At 48.8% G+C, this 23,514-nt stretch overlaps 1 protein-coding gene across 5 annotated transcripts in view; it reads right to left on the bottom strand.

Annotated features, from left to right (window-relative positions):
- Positions 1–4,230: 4,230 nt before the first annotated feature.
- The window catches only part of cabin1 (calcineurin binding protein 1), an 807,975-nt gene continuing 788,691 nt past the window's right edge, over positions 4,231–23,514 (bottom strand). For all 5 annotated transcript variants that reach the window (XM_072499122.1, XM_072499139.1, XM_072499102.1 and 2 more), the window contains 2 exons: positions 18,640–18,857; positions 4,231–11,732 (listed from right to left, as the gene is read on the bottom strand). In XM_072499122.1, the coding sequence (XP_072355223.1) occupies positions 11,586–11,732; positions 18,640–18,857 (365 nt within the window). In that variant the 3' untranslated portion in view covers positions 4,231–11,585. The remainder of the gene's footprint in view (positions 11,733–18,639; positions 18,858–23,514) is intronic.

Genomic DNA, 23,514 nt, shown 5'->3' with positions numbered 1-23,514 from the left:
TACTATGATGGAAGGAGGTGATTAAATTGGATGAATAGTTATCTTCAGCCCAAACGGACTTGAGGTCATCGTGCGATAATTAAAACATTTTCAGTTTAATATCAGATGTTTTGGCCCAAATCTTCCGATCTCCGGTCTGTCCATGGCCGGATTTATAACTCAAGATGCACATCGGGATCCCATAGACATCCCGACACACTGACTCTGGGAATTTCCCGGGCGGTTTGAGCTTCTGGTGTGAAATTCCATGCGCCCTGGGACCCTTTGAAACAGTCTTCGACTCGGAGTTTAAGTCAGAGACCTTGTACGGTTCCAACTTACTTACTTACAGTAACTGGATAGTTACCCGGGAGACATTAGACAGAAATATCCTAGTCTAACTCCTGGGAAACCACACAACTGACCACTAACCCCCTCCCTCCCTTACCTCGCCCACCTATCCAGCTACCCACTCTCACAACGTTCATCCTGGCCATTTAAACATTAGAGTGCTTCACTGCTCATTCATTTCACTGCACTTAATCTGCGAGGAATCCTGAGCTGAGGGACTTCAGAAGTCAGACCCTTTTTGAGCATAGATGCCTTAGTGGGCCCTGTTCTGTAGGACAAGGGGATCCTGCTCTGATCACAACTCTTGCTCCTTTGGAAACCAGGTATCAACTAGATTGCTGGAATGGAAGTGGGAGACTGCCCTCTCCTGGCCTTGGCTCTGACGAACGTCTAGGGAAAGTTCAGAAACTGAACTTAAAACTTTCTCAAATTGACTGGAACTGATCGACTGGGGGCACTGCTACCAAATAACAGCTCGTCAGCAACACCAAAGGAACAGTGCTGGAACTGCAGCTCCATCTGAACAGAGTGGCTGACAGAAGGTGTAGAGAGGTATTTGACATCTGTTACATTGCTACAGCCTGTCAGGTTTTCTTGTGGCTCAGGTGGTACCACCCCTGTCTTTGAATCAGAAGCTCCAGGTTCAAGTCCTGCTCTGGGAACTTGCTGGTTATGGATGTATTGCTCATGACAGAGTTCAACTTGTTACTAATCCAACACTTGTCCAGGGTTGTGTGAAGATAGCAACAGATGATGATATTGGTTTATTGAAGTAAAAGACTTGAAATCTTGTTGTATGACCCATTTAAGCTGGTCACTGAGAATTCAAGTCTCCTGTTTAAAGTTATTGGTCTCAATGGGATTGTAACAGTATAGACAAACACACTTGTCCATGTACAAGTGCCAACACTTGTTATAGGAGGAGTTCATAGTGATCGGGAGCAGGACTTTTCACTGGGTGTTGACCCCGCACTGTGCCTGAAATGATAACTCTCACTCAGTTATTCAAATATCTCACGGCGCTGAGGTCCCAGGTTCAATCCTGGCTCTGGGTCACTGTCCGTGTGGAGTTTGCACATTCTCCCCGTGTTTGCGTGGGTTTCGCCCCTACACCCCAAAGATGTGCAGGGTAGGTGGATTGAACACGCTAAATTGCCCCTTAATTGGAAAAAATGAATTGGATACTCTAAATTTAAAAAAAAAGTTATTCAAATATCCAGGAAAGACTGAGACAAATACAGAATTTGTAGCTGAAAGCTCCACCGTCTTTCCAGGTGTTGAATTTCCTGCATTTTCTACTTTTAATCTCGCACTGTCGTTGAGGAACTGTAAGAGAATGTGAAGGGATAGGTTTTAGGTAGGACAACAATGGCACAACATTGATTCTATGATCTGTGTGGCCTGAAAGGGTTAACCCCTTCGAGTGTCAACCCCTTTGAGTGTGAACGCCTTTGGATGTGAACTCCTTCAAGTGTGAACCCCTTTCTGTGTTAACCCCTTTGTAATAACTTCAGGAGGTGCAAAGGCCAAACTGGTTGATTATAAACTGAAAATAAAGCCTCTCTCATGGCACATCAAACAAATGTCAGCCCAGGACTATGAGGAACTGCCGGTCCGGGTCTGGGAGCTACAGCTAAAGATCCTGCTAACGAGCCCCAGCTGGGCGGGCCTGCGCCCGCTCGCCACGGGAACTCATATTCTACCAAGCCCACGGGGAGATCAATCAGCAATCCCCCGTGATCCTCGTGACGGTTATCACATCCTTCATGTTTGAACCCCACTGTTCTAGCAGTATTGATTTCCTCTGTATAAAACTGGGTAGCTCTCCATCTAGCGGGCTGATTGTGTCATTACAAACAGCACAATCCACTTCACCCATTTTTCCAGTTTCCATCCTTCAATGTCTCAGTGCTTCATATATTCTTTGTGTCTTAAAAGTCTGTAGTTTTGTTTGTTGTGTCCCTATTGACTTAATTACACTAATATCACTTAAACCATTTAACCATCTTCTGTTTTATTGGCGAGTTGGAAAAAGTTGCAGGGGCAATTTGACAGGCTGACAACAGGGAGGGCAACTGCATAGGGCAAGAGGGGTGCAATACGAGTATGGGGAGAAGGCGAGCCGCATCCTGGCGCACTAGCTGCGGAGGCAGGCTTCGTCCAGAGAAATATTGAAGATCCGGACTGGGGATGGGGATGTGGTGTCAGAGCCAGAGAAGATAAATGAGGCATTTAGAGAGTATTACCAGGGACTTTATGAGGCAGACCAAGGAGGAGAGGAGGGGGACATGGGGTGGTTTCTGGACGAGCTGGAATTTCCCCAGGTGGAGGAAGCAAAGAGGCAGGCGTTGGAGGAGCCCCTGGGACTGAGGGAGGTGCTGGATAGTATCAGGGGTATGAAGTCGGGGAAAGCCCCTGGGTCGGATGGGTACCCGGCAGAATTGTACAAGGAATTTGCAGCGGACCTGGCACCACATCTGTTGGGGGCGTTTAATGAAGCACTGGAGAAGGTCGAGTTGCCGGAGACGATGAAGCAGGCGGTAATCACACTAATCCCCAAAAAAGGGAAGGATCCGGTGGAATGTGGGTCGTATAGACCCGTATCACTATTGAACACGGATCAGAAAGTATTAGCTAAGTTGTTGGCGGGGACGATGGAGGATTGTGTCCCGGGGGTGGTTGCAGAAGATCAAACAGGCTTCGTGAAGGGCAGGCAGCTCGCGAGTAATATAAGACGGTGTTGAATGTGGTGATGAATCCATCGAGAGCTCTGGTACCGGAGGTGGTGGTGTCCATGGACGTGGAGAAAGCATTTGACCGGGTGGAGTGGCGGTACTTGTTCGAAGTTTTGGTAAGGTTTAGGTTTGGGCCGAGATTTGTGGCATGGGTGCGGTTGCTGCATGTGGCGTCAAGAACGAGGGTGAGGACGAATGATATAAGCTCACGAAGCTTTGACTTACACAGGGGTACGAGGCAGGGGTGCCCGCTGTCACCTCTGCTGTTTGCGCTGGCCATAGAGCCATTGGCGATGGCTCTCAGGGGGTCGGCAGAGTGGCAGGGGATAATGAGGGGACAGGGGGAGCATCGGGTGCCGCTCTATGCCGATGACCTCTTGCTGTATGTTTTGTATCCGTTGGAGAGTATGGGAAGGATTATGGGCCTGTTGGGGAGGTTTGGAGGGTTCTTGGGATACAAGCTGAATGTAGGGAAAAGCGAGGTATTCCCAGTGAATGAGCTGGCACAGCGGGTTAATTTAGGGGGGATGCCATTTACGGTAGCGAGGGATAGGTTTAGGTACTTGGGGATTCAGGTAGCGAGGGAATGGACGTAGCTCCATAAGTGGAACTTAACTAAGCTGGTGGAGGAGGCCAGGGAGGATCTTCAGAGGTGGGATACACTGCACTTAACGTTGGCGGGGAGGGTCCAAGTGGTGAAAATGAATATTCTGCCGAGGTTCTTTACAATAATACTTTACATATTGAATTGTGAAGTGAAATTTTATAAGCATCAACAGCATGCAGAATCAACTAGGAAAGGAAGGCTCCAGTGGCCCAAGGTAACCTCGGCAGGTGTCAAATATAAAACAAGTCCCATGCATTTTGGAATTGTGGGTATTTAGCTTGCAGTCTAGCATCAGTCAACCCCAGTAAGTGAATGGGCAGACAGGCTTCAGGGCAGAGTTGAGAAATAAGACCAGACTGGTGCCTCCGGGAGTGGGTTTGAATCCAGGTCAGATTGGCGTTATAGGAGTTTCCTTCTCTCTATTAACTTTAAGGATCAAACCAAGACTGGGTCAGTAAGTGGCCAGCCTCACCACTTAGGAAATGGTGTGAGCAATGGTTGACGACGCTGATATGCATCAGAGTGAATGTGAAGCAAAGAATGACGCAAATGGTCAGCTTGTCCATTCCAAGAGCCTGTCCGGCTGTGGAGTTTTATTAGTAGCTGCCGTCAGCTGGTACCATTTCACATGCGAACACTGTAACAGATTTCCTCCTTTTCAAAAAAAGATGTTCTTTTTATGTACAAGAGTTGAATCAGAATAGCTTTACGGTTAAAACATTGCATATAAAAAAAGCAGAGATCATTCCTGTGACAGAACATTCAATAGTAAAGGCCCGATACTTCAATTGCTTTTTTTTTTTGCAGCTAAGCGAAAACATGGTTTAAGAACACTTCCTGTAAAAATGTACAAGTGATCACTCAGGATGCAGAAGCCCTTAGAAAAAATACAATATAAAAAGACATTCCATACTAACTGGAACAGCTGTTTAGAATAATTAGCATATATTTTACAATTTTCCAAGATATTCAAGTACAAACACTGCTCTGGGGCCTTGCAGTAATTGTCTCAGAAAAATTCAGATTACCTCACACATGATCAGAATGGTAAATCCTCCCCTTGTACACACTAATCGTGTACTTACACAACAAAAGTGTCACGAAGGAAAGGGCAAATTTGCATTTATAGAGTACCTTTTATGACCTCAAGATCTCCCAAAGCACTTCAATCAGTGAAGTAAAAATGTAGTCACTATCACAATGAAGATAACTGCAGCAGCCAATTCGCAAGAGATTATCTGATGGGTGAAGGATCAAATCCCACCACGGCAGCTGGTGAAATTTAAATTTAATGAATAAATATGGAATTGAAAGCTAGTTTCAGTCACGGTGATCATGAAAACTACCATCGATTGTCATGAAAATCCATCTGCTTCGCTATTGTCTTTTACTGGAAAACATCTGCCATTCTTACCTGGTCTGGCCTAGATGTGACTGTTGAACACCCCCTGAAATGGCCTGGCAAGTCCCACAGTTCAAGGGAAATGATGGATAGGCAACAAATGTTGGCCTAGCCAGTGACGATGACACCCCGTGAAAGAATTAAAAAAACTCCTGCTGTTCTTTGAATAGCCCGGTGGACCTCTCATGAATCAAACACTCTGCTCGTCATTCCTGGAATCCCTGCCCATTCAGTTCTTACTGGTGAGAAGCTGGCAAAACTCATCAGTCAGATCGAGACTCCAGCTCAGGCAAGGCCATAAATGTAAATGTCGCCACAGTCCCAGAGGACCATTGGCTGCTGAGAGCTGACAGGTGATTTAACTGGAGGGTCACCACGCCTCAGCTGAGGGGCAAGGTTGAGAGGGCAGGGCCTTCATGAGTAACCTTAGCCCATGCGGGAATTGAACCTGCATCATTGGCGTTGCTCCGCATCACAAACTAGCCATACAGCCAACTGAACTAAGCCTTGTGATTTTAGTTCGGGTGAGCACAGGTCTCTAAGCCCTGTGTAAGCTGCACCAAGGGGCTTAACCGGCAACGCAGGTTCCATTAACATGAAAAGGATGCAAGGAAGGGGAGGTTTATGTTTTCACCACTCTCCACGCACTATGAAGTGGACTAATAAGATAAACTGGGCCTAAATACGGAGGAGTGATCTTGTGGAGGTTAAGCTGCTCACCTCAAGCTGGGATCCAGTTCCACTTGACACAAGTGCAATGCTGTCTGTGCCTGCCGACACATGGTCAGAACTGGCAGCAGAAATGGATTTCCTGCTCAGTGGCTGTAAGCCGTGCTCTGAGCCTTCTTTCTACACAAGGTGCTATACCTGACCACCCTTTACTGATTATAATGTGGGAAATGTGAGCAATTCCTCAGTGTGCGCGTGGCTGAGCTTATAAGACAGGACCTATATAACTGGTGAAGCGTTTTCATCAAGGGTTTGCCTTGCTTTTAAAGTCATTGACTTTCCAACAGCACTCTATCGAAAGATGTTTTCTTGTTATTTGAAGTGGAGCCTCTGCCTCCAGTGTGCTGGGGTTGTTGGTCATAAGGGCTTTTATCTCACACAAGTACTTCTTGAACGGCACCCTATTGCTTTGCCACTATGCTATTAATCTTGGGAGGTCTGAAGTACCAATTATTTCAAGCTCTTTTTACATTTTTCGATTCTATCAGTGCTGAGATCTCTGTGCTCTTCCAAACCTGACCGTTGAACATTCCTGATTGTTCCAACACTGGCAGCCATGCCTTTAGTTGTCTCAGCCCTAGATCCCTCTTTAAACTTCTCCACCATGCTATATCTCTCTCCTTCTTTGAGCTCTTTAAAATCAACCTCTTTGGTCACCGATATTTCTTCTTATGTGGTACAGTGTCAAGCCTTATTATTTAATTGTACCTGTGAAGAGCTTTTATTACATTAAAAGATGCCATATAAATGCAAGTACTTGGAATGCCATGGACAAACAGGAACTGCCCTACTTTCCCAAGCAAAGATGCTCTGTAACTGCCCATGAGAAGTGCTGGAGTACGATCCAGTGTGATTGTCTCACTGCACTGACACAGTGCCTGGATTTAGCTCTGTCAACCCATCTCTCTAGGACACAGGGTGGGAGAAGGATGGCAGCCATAGACATGGAGCTGCATTCGAGAAGACATTAATGCTTTACTGCTGCAAATGCTTTAAAATAGAAAAGGACTTGAAAATGTAATGGTGGTTTAATTATTATAAACTGTGAAATGATCAATTATGGGATGGTCCGTTTGTCAGAATTACTACTGACTCTTTTACAGGAATTCAGATTCTGGTGAATAATAAATAACAAACAACTTCAGTTCAGGTTCTCATTGCTTTATGTTTAATGGAATATTGTCTGGTGTCAGAAATTGTAAACCTGTGGAGTTTGTGTTGTGGGGTCAAACACTGTTGCTGTCCTTCTCTCAGCACTTCAGGGAAAAACATACTCGTGTTGTTCTCTTATACACATACAATGATCTTCAAACATAATTTAAACCGATCCAGGGATATCTCAAAAATAATTTTATCCAGTGGACAGAACCCAGCTCCAGCTTCACCTGTTTTAGAAATAAAACTGCAGAGACTTTGGGCCAATTTTTCTCTGGTAAGGTAATACGTGTTAATGTGTCACTGTTATTAAATCTTTTAATATGTGTGGATATAAAATTGGAAATAGAAGAGTAATGGTCAGTGGATATTTTTCGGGCTGGAGTGAGGTTTGATGTCGAGTTCCCCAGGGGTCGGTACTGGGACCCTTGCTTTTCCTGATATACATTAATTATCTAGATCATGGTGCGCAAGGGACAATTTCAAAGTTTGTGATGCCACAAAACTTGGAAGCATTGCAAACCATGAGGACAATGTAGAACTTCAGAAGGACAGAGACAAGTTGGTGAAGTGGCCCGAAAAGGGTCAGATGAAGTTCAGTGCGGAGAAATGTGAGGTGATGCCTTTTGGTAAGAAGAACACAATGAGTGACAAAAATAAAGGTACAACTCTAAAGGGGATGCAGGAGCAGGGAGTCCAGGGTATATAATGTGCATAGATCATTGCAGGTGGCAGGCCAGGTGGAGAGAGATGTTAACATAGTATTCTGGGCTTAATTAATAGGGGCATAGAGTATAATAGCAAGGAGGTTATGCTGAACTTATGCTAGACACTAGATAGTTCTCAGATGGAGTATGGTGTATAGTTCTGGGTGTCACACAGAGGCGGACTTACAATGATATATACAGCGCTGCAACGCAGGGCCCAGCCAATGGGGGTGGGGCACATACTGAGAGGTGGCTGTGGGAGTACCAGTCACAGCCTGGTAGCTCTGAATTTGCTGACTCAAGAATGAGCAATTCAGAACAACATCGGACTCTAGTCACTGGAGCCCCCTTACAGTGGGGAGCACGGTCCCAGACGTCGAGAGGTGGTGGATACCTTAGAGCATTTTGGACAGATCTCCTGATTGTCTGGTGTGAAATTTCTGAACTTTCCTTTAGTGAAGCAGCAGCCAGGTTTCTGATTGGCCTGGCAGCCCGAGGCAAGGGTGAAGTCGCCAACCTTACGTCGGGGTGCGAGCCTGCGAATCCTTCAGCGAGGGCCAAGGAGGAGGCACTGGCCAATGGCTGTCAGGTGGAGCAGCAGGGCAACGCTCAACTTTCAGGCCAGGGCTAGGGAGGGAGGGCGACCCAGCCAACCAACCAAAGAAAGAACAGAAGCTGGGAATATCAGGCCAGATAAAGCCAGCAACAGTCAGGATGCCAGCCAGGAGCACACGTGGTCATCAAGGTCGAGGCCTGGCCACATAAGTGAGAGGTGAGCAGTTGGGAGATGTGAGGGTCAGACAGGCACCGGCGTGGTTTGCAGAAGGCAGCGGGGTGACACGACCAAAGACCAGGGCTCAGAATGAGAAGGGCTGGGTGACCGGACTGACGGGGGTGAGAGCAGAGGCCAGGTCAGGCACCGTTATGAGAGCTGCGGGTAAGGGCAGCATGGTGGCGCAGTGGTTAGCACTGCTGCCTCACGGCACCGAGGTCCCAGGTTCGATCCCGGCTCTGGGTCACTGTCGCTGTTCCTGTGGAGTTTGCACATTCTCCCTGTATTTGCGTGGGTTTCGCCCCCACAACCCAAAGATGTGCAGGGTAGGTGGATTGGCCACACCAAATTGCCCCTTAATTGGACAAAATGAATTGGACACTCTAAATTTTTTTTTTTTAAATGAGCTGAGGGTGTGCGGGGTCAGGATGGCATTGATGTCATTGGGGGTGGGATTTGATATAATTTGGGGTGGGCTGCCACATTACCAAAGGGTGGGTTGTGATGTCCCCCCACTCCGCAAAAAGGTAGAGTACAGGGCCCCCCAAAAGTGTAAGTCCACCTCTGGCGCCGTCACACTACAGGAAGGATGTAAATGCATTGGAGAGGGTGCAGAAGAAGTCGACAAGAATGGTTCCAGGGATGAGAAACTTCAGTTATGTGAATAGATTGGAGAGGTTGGGACTGTTCCCCTTGGGGAGAAGGCGGCTAAGAGATTTGATACAGATATTTATGAGGGGGCTGGACCGAGTAGATCAGGAGAAACCGTTCCTGCTCGTAAAAGGATCAAGAATGAGTGAGCACAGATTTAAAATGATTTGCAAAAGAAGCAAATGTTATGTGAGAAAAAAACATTTTCACACAAATGGTTCAGGTCTGGAATGTACAGCCTGGAAGCTTTGGTCGAGGCAGGTTCAACTGAGACATTCAAGAGGACATTGGATGATTATTTGAATAGAAAGAATGTGCAGAGGTTACGGGGCAAAGGCAGGAAAATGGCACAAAGTCATGATTCTCATTTGAAGAGCCAGTGCAGACGTGATGGGCTGGATGGCCCCCTTCTGCGACGCAACAATTCTGTGATTCTGTTTAGGAGCAGAAACTGCAAGCTGCGAATTTCCAGAAACCGTTGGTTGATTTACACTGCTTCACAAACGTGGCTTCACACAAACAGCATCTCACCATTAGTCTCCATGTTACATTAAAAAACTTGCTGGATTTGCACATTATTTGTCCATTAAACTCACCACAAAAAGTAGGCCTCATAATTAACAGTGTAAGTACCCTTTTAACAACGTGATAACTGTTAATGCAATGCCAATCCACTCCTCTGGCCCAGAAAAGAAATAATTCAAACTGTAGTTAGCAAATTCTAAAGAATTTTAAAAATAATCAAATTTTACAACTTTTTTCTGAATTTTCATTTTTCCCTCCTAATCCAATCTTTCTTTCTCTATTGGTCTTTCTGTACAGAATTTCACTTTAACTCAATCTTTCTCAATCATTCCTGTTTCTTCCTCAATCATCAAATCTCACGTGGTTGATGAGATAAACTGTTGCTCCCAGGTGCTTCTTGCCAACTTGTTCCCCACTCACATTCCAGCAAGTTGCTCCACAAATTATATACCAGCTGAAGAATTCAGAAAGAATTAACGGTCCCAGCTCAAGCAAGATTTGGCTGTGTGTTGGGTTAAACTGGAATGAAGGTTGGCAGCTCCCTAGTAACAGACACCATCGCTGTCATTCCCTCACGCATCAATCTTTAGCAAGTAACAATTCCCTGTTTGATATGAGTGAGAATGTTACCTGCTGGTCCTGTTGTTCTTGTTACTGGGCTGGGCAATGTTACTGTACAAAGGCTTAGTGATTGGTTATGGCTAGCAGAACTTTGAGACTGTTTACCTACCTGCCAGGGCTCGCCCTGATCATGAGTTCACAATGCTGGTGTTAGAAAATCAGCCAATCACAAAGCTCATGTTTGAACTTTGACCTTCAGGTGTGCAGCGGCCCCTTCTGAAGAACTCATCAAAGTCGCAGGCATGTGTTGTGCATGATATGCTGAGCGATAAATTGTGCGCCATTTCAACAGAGGAGATTTCTACACAGTGTGAAGTCGGACAATTATCTCAAAGATATCTCAACCGTCTCACTCTTGAACACATTCCAATATCCTGCTGGGGAACCTGGAAATGGCCGCAGTATCGGTTCACAGAGCTCCAGGTTGTACAGTGTGCTATTCTCCACAACTAAGCCTTCAAGTAACAAAAAATAACATTTATAAATTGAAATAAATGACTGAAAAATAAAGTGTGTAGATTCAGTATGAAAGGATGGGAAATGTTAGGCTTCAATTAGATTAACGATGCCTGACTTCAGCCAGCAGAAGGATAAATGGGCACTTTTGTTAAAGCAAGCCATCTAGACTGCACAGAAACTGAAGGTTATGCAGAACCCTTTAATCTACAGTGAAGTTAAGTAAGTTCCAATCCATTCTGTACTGTTCACACTATCACAACTCAGGGCTCCATCTGAGGAGGGTTTAACAAAAATTAGGAAAAATATAAACAGAATCGAAGAGGGAATTAATCTGGAAAAGTTGGAAATAGCCAGTAGGGGTCTCAGTATGCCTGGTGTTCAAACAAAGACGCTCTCCCCAAAAAAGTATTTTCAGAAGCTGACCATTTCCAGCATTTCTGTCCTTTAGCCTCTTGTAAAACATGACTTTCGCTTGCTATCTCCACAGTGACTGCGATGGCCTGTTTACCCAGCTTTTCCCACCCAAAAAATGAACTGCGAGAAAGCTGGAAACTCAGTCAGGCCAATGCTCTTAGTGAAATCTGATCCTGCAAACTAAATCAATAATGTTTGTGCTCCAACAAGGTTAGAGTCATCTTTCAAAGTCAGAAGAGAATGAAGCAAGAAGCTCAGTGATGCAGCTGCCCATTTTTGCTGCCACGATGCGTCTAATATTTACAAAGGCCAATGCTGGTAAGAGAATGCTGCAGCTGTTCCAGTGTGCTCCATATAAAGTACTGTGCACTTCCATCCCCTCAGAGAAAATTGTATTCCCAATTTGTCTTTACAATGGTATTTGCAGGCCCTCAGTAGTTGGCTGCCTACTACTGCAGCTCAGGGAAACCACACAGTGTCATATGTCCATGTAATCATCTTCCTCATCATCGGAGTCACTCTCCAGTGATGACTCCTGGCTCGAAGTCTCCAGGATTTCCAGTGCTGGCTGACAGAGCGTCTCTTTCTTCACATTGGCAGCAGATTGAGCGGACAGGATGGCAGTCTGAAAAAAACAGGGAAGGCAGCTTTTACGGCAGAGCAATTCCACAGCAGAGACTCAGCGAACAGTACAATATCACAAAGCCAATCTCAAAGTCCACCATTATGGGATGGAGACAGAGCCTTCGATGACTGTGAATGTGAAAAAAACGGCAAGGGTTACTCCCAGTCACAGCCAGGCCAGATATTACTAACAACAGACTAGATTGGTGTGTAACTACCTACAAAGCGAGGAGAAAGGAAAAAAGGGGGGCCGACAGTAAGGGACCTGTTCATGTACGATAAAATGGCAACCCTGTGGTAAAAGCTTCAGATCCCGAAAGGGAATGAACTCTGTTACCTGCAGCTACGGGACCTCCTACACAAGGAGACCATAATATTCCCCCAGATACCCAGGCACACCCTACTGAACAGACTGTTAGCTCAGGACGAACTAGGGACGGTAAATGTGATGACATATATGGACGACTGTTAAAAGCGTTAAGGACCGTTCCGGGTGCGGCGATGACCAGCTGAGTCGCACGTTTCGGCAGCTCCCGGTGGAACGGACTTTTGGGCTCTTGATAGGAGCCCCAACGGCAATTTTAACGGCTAAAAACACCGTGCGGTAAACCAGAAGGGTGTTCCCCCTGGACACGGATGGAAAAAGGAGAGGAAAGTGGCCGGATTGCAGCGGATCCTTTGGAACAACGGCAAGGAAGGCAAGCAGAAACCAAGATGGCGTCGGAAGGTGGCAGTTTCATATGGGGCAACAAGAGTTCTTGAAACGCTGCGTGGAGGAGATAAAAAAGGAAATGAAGAAAGAGTTGTTGGCCCCGATATTACAGGCGATTGAAGGGCTGAAAGAGGAACAAAAGACCCAGGAGCAGGAGCTTCGGGTCGTGAAGGCGAAAGCAGCAGAGAATGAGAACGATATACAGGGCCTGGTGGTGAAGTCGGAGATACAGGAGGCACACCAGAAACGATCTGTGGAGAGGTTGGAGGCACTGGAAAACAACGCAAGGAGGAACAACTTGAGGATTCTTGGCCTTCCTGAAGGTGTGGAGGGGGTGGACGTCGGGGCATATGTGAGCACGATGCTGCACTCGTTAATGGGAGCGGAGGCCCCGACAGGTCCGTTGGAGGTGGAGGGAGCATACCGAGTTATGGTGCGAGGATCGAGAGCAGGAGAAACTCCCAGAGCCATAGTGGTGAGATTCCTCCGTTTTAAGGATAGAGAAATGGTCCTTAGATGGGCGAAGAAAACTCGGTGTAGTAAATGGGAGAACGCGGTGATCCGCGTTTATCAAGATTGGAGTGCGGAGGTGGCGAGAAGGAGGGCGAGCTTTAATCGGGCCAAAGCGGTACTTCACAAAAAGAAGATAAAATTTGGAATGCTGCAACCGGCAAGACTGTGGGTCACATATCAAGGGAGGCACCACTACTTTGAAACGGCGGATGAAGCGTGGACTTTTATTGTAGAAGAAAAATTGGAATGATTGGATTATGAAAATGAACGTTTGGACAAAGTGGTGGGGCGAATGGGGGGGGGGCGAAGAGGGGTTTTATGTTTTAATCCTGCGGTATGGTAACTTTTCTTTCTCCCACAGGTGGTGATGGGGGGAGGTGGGGAGGGAGAGGAGATGGGGCGTTGGCCATGGGAGGCGGGGCCGAGGGAGAGGCGCGGGCTTGGTTCCCGCGCTATGATAATTATGGCGGGAATAGAGAAGCAGGAAGGAGGGGGCGTCGCACGGTGCGAGCCGTGATCACGGGGGGAAGCCGAGGTCAGCCAGAGTTTGCTGACTTCTGGGAGCAACATGGGGGGAGTAATTACGCTAGCGGGGGGTCTAGCAGGGGGGGGGGGGGGGAGGGGGGAATTACTGGGTTGCTGCTGCTGGGGAAAGGGGGGAGTGGGTACGGGAAAGGATGGGCGGGGGGGGGCACCGTCTGGGAGAGATACAGCTGCGTGGGAACTGGGTGAGAAGCTGGAAAAAGATGATGGCTAACCGGCAAGGGGGGGGGGGGTGGGAAGCCCCCCAACTCGGCTGATCACGTGGAACGTGAGGGGGCTTAACGGGCCGATAAAGAGGGCACGAGTACTCGCACACCTTAAGAAACTTAAAGCAGATGTGGTTATGCTACAGGAAACGCACCTGAAACTGATAGACCAGGTTAGGTTGCGCAAAGGATGGGTGGGGCAGGTGTTCCATTCGGGGCTGGATGCGAAAAACAGGGGGGTGGATATATTAGTGGGGAAGCGGGTAATGTTCGAGGCGAAGACTATAGTGGCGGATAACGGGGGCAGATACGTGATGGTGAGTGGCAAATTACAGGGAGAGATGGTGGTTTTGGTAAACGTGCATGCCCCGAACTGGGACGATGCCAACTTTATGAGGCGAATGCTAGGACGCATCCCAGACCTAGAGACCGGAAAGCTGATAATGGGGGGAGACTTTAACACGGTGTTGGAACCAAGGCTGGATAGGTCGAAGTCCAGGACTGGTAGGAGGCCGGCAGCAGCCAAGGTGCTTAAGGATTTTATGGAGCAGATGGGAGGGGTGGACCCGTGGAGATTCAGTAGACCTAGGAGTAAGGAGTTCTCGTTTTTCTCCTATGTCCATAAAGTCTATTCACGCATAGACTGTTTTGTGTTGGGTAGGGCATTGATCCCGAGGGTGAGGGGAACGGAATATACGGCTATAGCCATTTCGGATCATGCCCCACACTGGGTAGACTTGGAGATAGGGGAGGAAACAAGAGGGCGCCCACCCTGGAGAATGGACATGGGACTAATGGCGGATGAGGGGGTGTGCCTAAGGGTGAGGGGATGCATTGAAAAGTACTTGGAACTCAATGACAATGGGGAGGTTCAGGTGGGAGTGGTCTGGGAGGCGTTGAAGTCGGTGGTTAGGGGGGAGCTGATATCAATAAGGACACATAAAGGGAAGCAGGAGAGTAAGGAACGGGAGCGGTTGCTGCAAGAACTTTTGAGGGTGGATAGACAATATGCGGAAGCACCGGAGGAGGGACTGTACAGGGAAAGGCAAAGGCTGCATGTGGAATTTGACTTGCTGACTACAGGCACTGCAGAGGCACAATGGAGGAAGGCGCAGGGTGTACAGTATGAATATGGAGAGAAGGCGAGCAGATTGCTGGCACACCAATTGAGGAAAAGGGGAGCAGCGAGGGAAATAGGGGGGGTGAGGGACGAGGAAGGAGAGACGGAGCGGGGAGCGGAGAGAGTGAACGAAGTGTTCAAGACATTTTATAAAAAATTGTATGAAGCTCAACCCCCGGATGGGAGGGAGAGAATGATGGATTTTTTGGATCGGCTGGAAATTCCCAAGGTGGAAGAGCAGGAAAGGGTGGGACTGGGAGCACAGATCACGGTAGAAGAAGTGGTGAAAGGAATTAGGAACATGCAGACGGGAAAGGCCCCGGGACCGGACGGATTCCCAGTTGAATTTTACAGAAAATATTTGGACTTGCTCGCCCCGCTACTGACGAGGACCTTTAACGAGGCAAAGGAAAGGGGACAACTGCCCCCGACTATGTCAGAAGCAACGATATCGCTTCTCTTAAAGAGGGAAAAGGATCCGCTACAATGCGGGTCCTACAGACCAATTTCCCTCCTCAATGTGGATGCCAAGGTCCTGGCCAAGGTAATGGCAATGAGAATAGAGGAATGTGTCCCGGGGGTGGTTCATGAGGACCAAACTGGGTTTGTGAAGGGGAGACAGCTGAACACGAATATACGGAGGCTGTTAGGGGTAATGATGATGGCCCCACCAGAGGGTGAAACGGAGATAGTAGTGGCGATGGATGCCGAGAAAGCATTTGATAGAGTGGAATGGGATTATCTGTGGGAGGTGTTGAGGAGATTTGGGTTTGGAGAGGGGTATGTTAGATGGGTGCAGCTGTTGTATAGGGCCCCAGTGGCGAGTGTGGTCACGAATGGACGGGGATCGGCATATTTTCGGCTCCATAGAGGGACAAGGCAGGGATGTCCTCTGTCCCCATTACTGTTTGCACTGGCGATTGAGCCCCTGGCGATAGCGCTGAGAGGTTCCAAGAGATGGAGGGGAATACTTAGGGGAGGAGAAGAACACCGGGTATCTTTATATGCGGATGATCTGCTACTATATGTGGCGGATCCAGCGGAGGGGATGCCAGAAATAATGCGGATACTTGGGGAGTTTGGGGATTTTTCAGGGTATAAATTGAACATGGGGAAGAGTGAGCTGTTTGTGGTGCATCCAGGGGAGCAGAGTAGAGAAATAGAAGACCTACCGTTGAGGAAGGTAACAAGAGACTTTCGTTACCTGGGGATCCAGATAGCTAAGAATTGGGGCACATTGCACAGGCTAAATTTGACGCGGTTGGTGGAACAGATGGAGGAAGATTTCAAGAGATGGGATATGGTAGCATTGTCAATGGCAGGGAGGGTGCAGGCGGTTAAGATGGTGGTCCTCCCGAGATTCCTCTTTGTGTTTCAGTGCCTCCCGGTGGTGATCCCGAAGGCTTTTTTCAAAAGGATAGAAAAGAGTATCATGGGTTTTGTTTGGGCCGGGAAGACTCCGAGAGTGAGGAAGGGATTCTTACAGCGTAGTAGGGATAGGGGGGGGCTGGCACTACCGAGCCTAAGTGAGTATTATTGGGCCGCTAATATTTCAATGGTGAGTAAGTGGATGGGAGAGGAGGAAGGAGCGGCGTGGAAGAGATTAGAGAGGGCGTCCTGTAGGGGGACCAGCCTGCAGGCTATGGTGACAGCCCCATTGCCGTTCTCACCAAGGAACTATACCACTAGTCCGGTGGTGGTAGCTACACTGAAGATTTGGGGACAGTGGAGACGACATAGGGGAAAGACCGGAGCATTGGGGGGGTCCCCGATAAGAAACAACCATAGGTTTGCGCCGGGGGGAATGGATGGGGGATATGGAATGTGGCAAAGAGCAGGTATAACGCAATTGAAAGATCTATTTGTGGATGGGAAGTTCGCGAGTCTGGGAGCGCTGACTGAGAAATATGGGTTGCCCCAAGGGAATGCATTCAGGTACATGCAATTGAGGGCTTTTGCGAGGCAACAGGTGAGGGAATTCCCGCAGCTCCCGACACAAGAGGTGCAGGACAGAGTCATCTCGAAGAAATGGGTGGGGGACGGTAAGGTGTCGGATATATATAGGGAAATGAGGGATGAAGGGGAGACTATGGTGGACGAACTAAAAGGGAAATGGGAAGAAGAGCTAGGGGAGGAGATCGAGGAGGGGCTGTGGGCAGATGCCCTAAACAGGGTAAACTCGTCGTCCTCGTGCGCCAGGCTAAGCCTGATTCAGTTTAAGGTATTACACAGGGCACATATGACTGGAACACGGCTCAGTAAATTTTTCGGGGTGGAGGATAGGTGTGCGAGGTGCTCGAGAAGCCCAGCGAATCATACCCATATGTTTTGGTCATGCCCGGCACTACAGGGGTTTTGGATGGGGGTGACAAAGGTGCTTTCGAAAGTAGTAGGAGTCCGGGTCGAACCAAGCTGGGGGTTGGCTATATTTGGGGTTGCACAAGAGCCGGGAGTGCAGGAGGCGAGAGAGGCCGATGTTTTGGCCTTTGCGTCCCTAGTAGCCCGGCGCAGGATATTGCTAATGTGGAAAGAAGCCAAGCCCCCGGGGGTGGAGACCTGGATAAATGATATGGCGGGGTTCATAAAGTTAGAGCGGATTAAGTTCGTCCTAAGGGGGTCGGCTCAAGGGTTTACCAGGCGGTGGCAACCGTTCGTCGAATATCTTGCGGAAAGATAGATGGGGGAAAAAAGAAGGCAGCAGCAGCAGCCCAGGACTTGGGGGGGGGGGGGGGGGGGGGGTGGCCTGAGACAAGGCAGTTGCCAATTAGGGCTAGTTTTTATTTTTGTTATTTAATATTTATTTATTTGTTGTTGTTTTCTTTTGTTCTTGTTTAAATAAAAAAGGTCATTATTATCTGTATTGTTATAATGTTGTGTAAAGGATGCACAATGTACTGTGTTGGTTGACCAAAAATTTTCAATAAAATATTATTTAAAAAAAAAAAGCGTTAAGGACCCCACTGGACGAAACACGAGAAAGATGAGAGGAAGAACTGGGCATGGAGATGGGAGGAGGACTCTGGATCAAAACATAGCACAGGGTAAACTCCACCACTTCATGTGCAGGGCTGAGCATAACACAGCTGAAGGCAGAATTTTATGTACAGGAGGCCATTTAGCCCGATGGCCCCATTGTAATCCCTCCCCCCACACACAAACACACACACTCCCCCCCCCAAATCCCTGAACTGCTGCCTTGTGTGGTAGTCTGAGGATTACGGTACCTAGTAATGCCGGAATACCATTGGTGGAGAATGTACTTGTTCCCATTGGATAAGCTTGTATGTTAGCTCCGCCCTGCAAGGCGGAGTATAAGAGCCTGTGCCGCCCCAGCAGCTTTCTTCTGTACCTGCACTGCTGGGGGAAACATCTAGCATATTAAAGCCTTCAATTGTCTCCAATCTAGTTTCTGAGGTTATTGATCTTGCATCACCTTGTTCCTTCAGTGTTGTTCTAATATTAATGCCGTCTATTCACTGAGACACTAAGCAGTGGAATAGTTTCCTCCTGATTTACGGTTACCAAAATCCCCTCCATAAGTTTGAACACTCCTTTAACCTTTCCAGACAGCTGGAACCATATTTTAACCTCTGCCCACATGATCAAACGTTGCTGGCAATCTTGGAAGATTTTTGGGGAGCTGACTGCAATCTTCCGAAAATGCACATGCGCATGTGCACACAAACCCACCCACATGTACATGGAAGCACACTCTCATGGACACACACTCCCACGGCTCGGTTCACAAAGTGGGAGCTAAATGACTGCATAAATAAACACAAGGGAAAAGGAATAGCCATGGATGATTCCTTACCTTCAGTTTTTGCTTGGTTTCCTCGGACACGCTACCTTTTGGTGACAGTAGGGTGGGGGTTGGTGGTGTAACAGTTATTTCTGGTGGAAACTTTGCCACAGACGATGGGATGAAAAGCTTTGGCATGTTTGGAGGGACGCGTGACTTTATTCGACTGCCATCCCCCTTACAGGACTGGGACGTTGAGGTGGTAGAGGGTTCATGAATGGAACTGGAAGCTACAATGAAGTAACATAAAAATCAACTCAATACACACATTAAATAGGCACACAGTACAGCAGATTTTAAAATGAATCATACTCAAATCCCAGCACCAAACTAATCAGCTTTGTATTCTCCCAGAATCCCTACAGTGTACAAGGAGGCCATTCGGCCCATCAAGTCTGCACTGATCCTTCAAATGAGCACTCTATCCTTGTCCACCCCACCCTATCCGTATAACCCCATACCTAACCTGCACAATCCCAGGACACTAAGGGACAATTTATCATGGCCATTCCACCTAACCTGCACTTCTTTGGACTGTGGGAGGAAACCGGAGCACCAGGAGGAAACGCACACAGATATGGGAGAACGTACAAACTTCACAGTCACCCAAGGCCGGAATTGAACCTGGGTCCCTGGTGCTGTGAGGCGGCAGTGCTAACCATTGTGTCTATGATGAACATAAATTATGCAGCATGTTAAAAATCACAACAAACTCCATACAGGGACATATACCCACTTGCCATTAATGTTTAAAAGCAACTTTTATATCCTCAAGTATCTTTTATAGATTTGCACTTACCACTCCCCTCTCGCTTGACTGCTGGCGTTTATAATGTAACAATCTGTGACCAATTCTACTTTCACAGAATATATCTATGCCTATTCTATACTTCGATAACCCAGCGCATGTTAGTGGAACTAGCAATGCCTGTGCATGTTACAAGGCACACAATTCCCTGTGTATATTACAGAGAATCACAGCCCTTGTGTACATCATAGTGATGAGCGTGATGTCATTGAAGTCGGCGAGGAGAATCAGTTTATCTCCCTTTGGGATGCAGGTCAGCGATTGGTCAAGGCTGAAGTAGAATGCCTCTTTTGTATCGTCTGTTGCATCTAAGGTTGGGGCGTAGACATGACGGCTGTGATGTGCTGTTTCTGGGCCAGAGTGAGCGCAGGGTCATGAGTCGTTCGCTCACCTTGCAGTGGGGTTCGTTGAGACATCCGACCAATTCGTTTTTTACAGCAAAGCAGACCTCGTAGAGATGGCATTCTTCTTCTGGTTTGCCTTTGAACGGATGAGCGGCAGATGAGCGGAGGATGATGAGTGTGTGTTAGTCCCCGACCTACAGAAAAGCCTGGTCCCCAGTTGTCTCGGATCTCCCTGCCACTGGGCCAAGACCTCGCTCCGCTGAGACCGTGTGGTGGTTGGTGTGCAACGACCACCCCACGTTAAAAGGATCCACGCATGGACCTCCGGTGGTGGCCATGCAATAGATGGCCATGTACTTGGTGGCTCCCGATCGGACCTTTGAGCACAGTCCTGAGGTCTCGGCTCTTGATTCCAATGGCGCGGCAATCCTCTGAGGGAGGTACGACATGCACGCAGCCAAAAGTAATGGAACAAAAAGCGGCTGCAAGCAGACCGTGAGACAGTGGAAAGCGCAATTGAAGACGTGATGGCGACGGGCCCGGAGCCGGCACTTCGGGACCAATGGCCCACAGCTCAGTCGGTGGACTTTTTAACAGCTCAATTCAAAAACAGAGTTGGAAACCTCTGGAGATCTGGTGAGGGCCACTGATCCGATTAAGGCGGCGGTGGAGAGAGTTTGTGTAGGCATACAGGAATGAAGGGCCTGTTCCTGTGCTGTAATTTTCTTTGTTCTTTGACTAGAGGCTCAGGGTGCATCGGTACAGAAAATGGAGGTGCCCGTCGCCGACCAGGAGGACCGGCTGGCCTCGATGGAAGCAGAGCTTTCCTCGGTGGCTGATAGAACAAAGAACAATACAGCACAGGAACAGGCCCTTCGGCCCTCCAAGTCTGTACTGGTCATGATACCAATCTTTGCCAAAACCCTCAGCAATTGCTTGTGACGTATCCCTCTTTACCCATCCTATCCATGTGTTTGTCAAATTGCCTTTTGAATGCTGTTAATGTATCTGCTTCCACAACCTCCCCTGGCAACGTTTTCTGGGCACTCACAACCCTCTGCGGAAAAAACCTGCCTCGCACATCTTCTCCATACTTTGCCCCACGGACCTTCAACCTATGCCCCCTGGTGACTGACCCCTCCACCCTGGGAAAGAGTGCCTGTCCATCCACTCAATCCAAGCCCCTCATAACCTTGTAGACCTCTATCTAGCTACAAAAAAGTACGTGACAAGATTGACGAGTTGGAGAATCGCAAGTGTCAAAAAAATATCCAAATAGTGGGTCTGCCGGAGGGGTTGGAGGGCTCGCAATGTCCAGAGTACGTCACTCAGGTGATGCAGAAGCTGGTAGGTGAGAAAGTTTACAGCCATCCCCTCAAGATTGAGAACGCACACAGAGCGCTAAAAAGCTGAAGGCGGGCGAGCAGCCAAGGGCGATGGTGATGCGACTGCACTGTTTCCTGGACAAAGAAGAATTCTGAGATGGATTAGGCAGGTGAAAACGAGCTTGTGGGAGGGAATTATAATCAAAATATACCCCGAGCGGACTTCTGGCAGCGGCCATGACCTGCTAGGTCACGTGAACGACACCTCCCAGTTGTGCGGGCGGATAAGGAGGAGTATTGAGAACTATGTGGGAGCGAATGACACAGGAGAGGTGATGGTGGCAGTGGTTTGGGAGACTCTGAAGGCGGTCATTAGGGGACAGTTAATCTCCATTAGGTCCCACAGGGAGAAGAAGGAGAGGGCGGAGGGAGAGATTGGTGGGAGAGGTACTCAGGGTAGATAGGAGGTACGCGGAGGCCCCAGAGGGGGGGCTGTTGAATGAGCGCCGGAAATTACAGGCGGAGTTTGACTTGCTGTCCACGGGGAAGGTGGAGGCGCAGCTGAGGAAAGCGAATGGGGCAGTTTATGAGTATGGGGAGAAGGCGAGTAGGATGCTGGCACACCAGCTGCGCAGGAGGGAGGCGGCCAGAGAGATTGGGGGAGTGCGGGATAGGGAAGGCAACATTCCTGATGAGAACCTTCAATGAGGCAAAGGAGAAAGGGACCCTCCCTCCGACAATGTCGCAGGCATTGATCTCGCTTATCCTGAAGAAGGAGAAGGATCCGCTTCAGTGTAAGTCCCACAGGCCGATATTGCTCCTGAATGTGGATGCCAAGCTGTTGGCAAAAATTCTGGCCACCAGAATAGAGGACTGTGTCCCGGGAGTGATTGGGGAGGACCAGAGGGTTTTGTTAAGGGCAGGCAGCTGAACACGAACGTGAGGAGGCTCCTGAATATTATCATGATGCCCTGGGAGGGGGTGGCGGGGGGGGGCTGCGATGGACGCGGAGAAGGCCTTTGACAGGGTTGGGAGTATCTGTAGGAGGCGCTAGGCAGGTTTGGATTTGGGGAGGGTTTATAGGGTGGGTCAAGCTGCTGTATCAGGCCCCTGTAGCGAGTGTGTCCACAAACCGGCTAAGGTCAGAATATTTCAGGCTGCACCGGGGGACGAGACAGGGATGTCCCCTGTCCCCGTTGCTGTTTGCCCTGGCAATGAGCCGTTGGCCATTGCACTCAGGGCTTCGGGGGATTGGAGGGGGCTGCTGCGCGGAGGGGAGGAGCACCGGGTCTCCCTCGATGCAGATGACCTGCTGTTGTATATTTCGGACACGCTGGAGGGGATGGGGGAGGTCATGCGGATCCTGGGGGACTTCGGGAGGCTCTCGGGGCATAAGTTGAACGTGGGGAAGAGTGAGCTGTTCGTGGTCCACGGTAGGGGCCAGGAGGAGAGACTGAGGGAGCTCCCGCTCAGGATAGTGGAGAGGAGCTTTCAGTACTTGGGGATACAAGTGGCCAGGAACTGGGATGCCCTGCACAGGCTCAACTTAACCCGGCTAGTGGAGCAGATGGAGGGAGAGTTTAAAAGGTGGGATATGCTCCTGCTTTCCTTAGCGGGATGGGTGCAGACTGTGAAGATGACGGTTCTCCCCAGGTTCCTCTTTGTATTTCAGTGCCTCCCCATTTTCATCCCCAAGTCCTTCTTTAAGCGGGTGAATAGGATTGTTACGGGATTTGTGTGGGCGAATAAAACGCCGCGAGTCAAGGTTGGAGGCGGCGTCATGTAGAGGCACCAGTCTAGCGGCATTTGTTAGGGCTCTGCTGCGTTCTTGCCGGCGCGATACACCACGGTGGTGACGGGGGCACTGAGGATCTGGGGGCAGTGGAGGAGACACAGGGGAGAGGAGGGGGCCTCGGTGTGGACCCTGATGCGGAATAACCACAGATTTGCTCCAGGTAGGTTGGATGGGGGGTACCAAGGCTGGTACAGGGCAGATATTAGGAGGATGGGGGACCTGTTTATAGGGTTTTCCCCAGCATGCAAGCGCTGGAGGAGAGGTTCGGCCTGCCCCCGGGGAATGCGTTCAGGTACCTTCAGGTTCGGGACTTCCTTAGAAAGCAGGTGGGGACATTTCCGCGGTTGCCCCCACGTAGGATCCAGGATAGGATGGTGTCTGGGTAGGGGAGGGGAAGGTGTTGGACATATATCAGGAGCTGCAGCAGGTATTGGAAGCCTCAGTGGGGGAGTTGAAGGATAAGTGGGAGGAGGAGCTGGGCGAGGAGCTGGATGAGGGCCTGTGGGCCGATGCCCTGGGCAGGGTGAACTCCTCCTCATCATGTGCCAGGCTCGGATTAATCCAGTTTAAGGTGGTTCATTGGGCGCATATAACGGCGGCAAGAATGAGTAGGTT

The sequence above is a fragment of the Scyliorhinus torazame genome, chromosome 1 (genome assembly GCF_047496885.1).
Source record: "Scyliorhinus torazame isolate Kashiwa2021f chromosome 1, sScyTor2.1, whole genome shotgun sequence".
Classification (NCBI taxonomy): Eukaryota; Metazoa; Chordata; class Chondrichthyes; order Carcharhiniformes; family Scyliorhinidae; genus Scyliorhinus; species Scyliorhinus torazame.
This window is presented reverse-complemented; position numbering and strand designations above follow the sequence as displayed.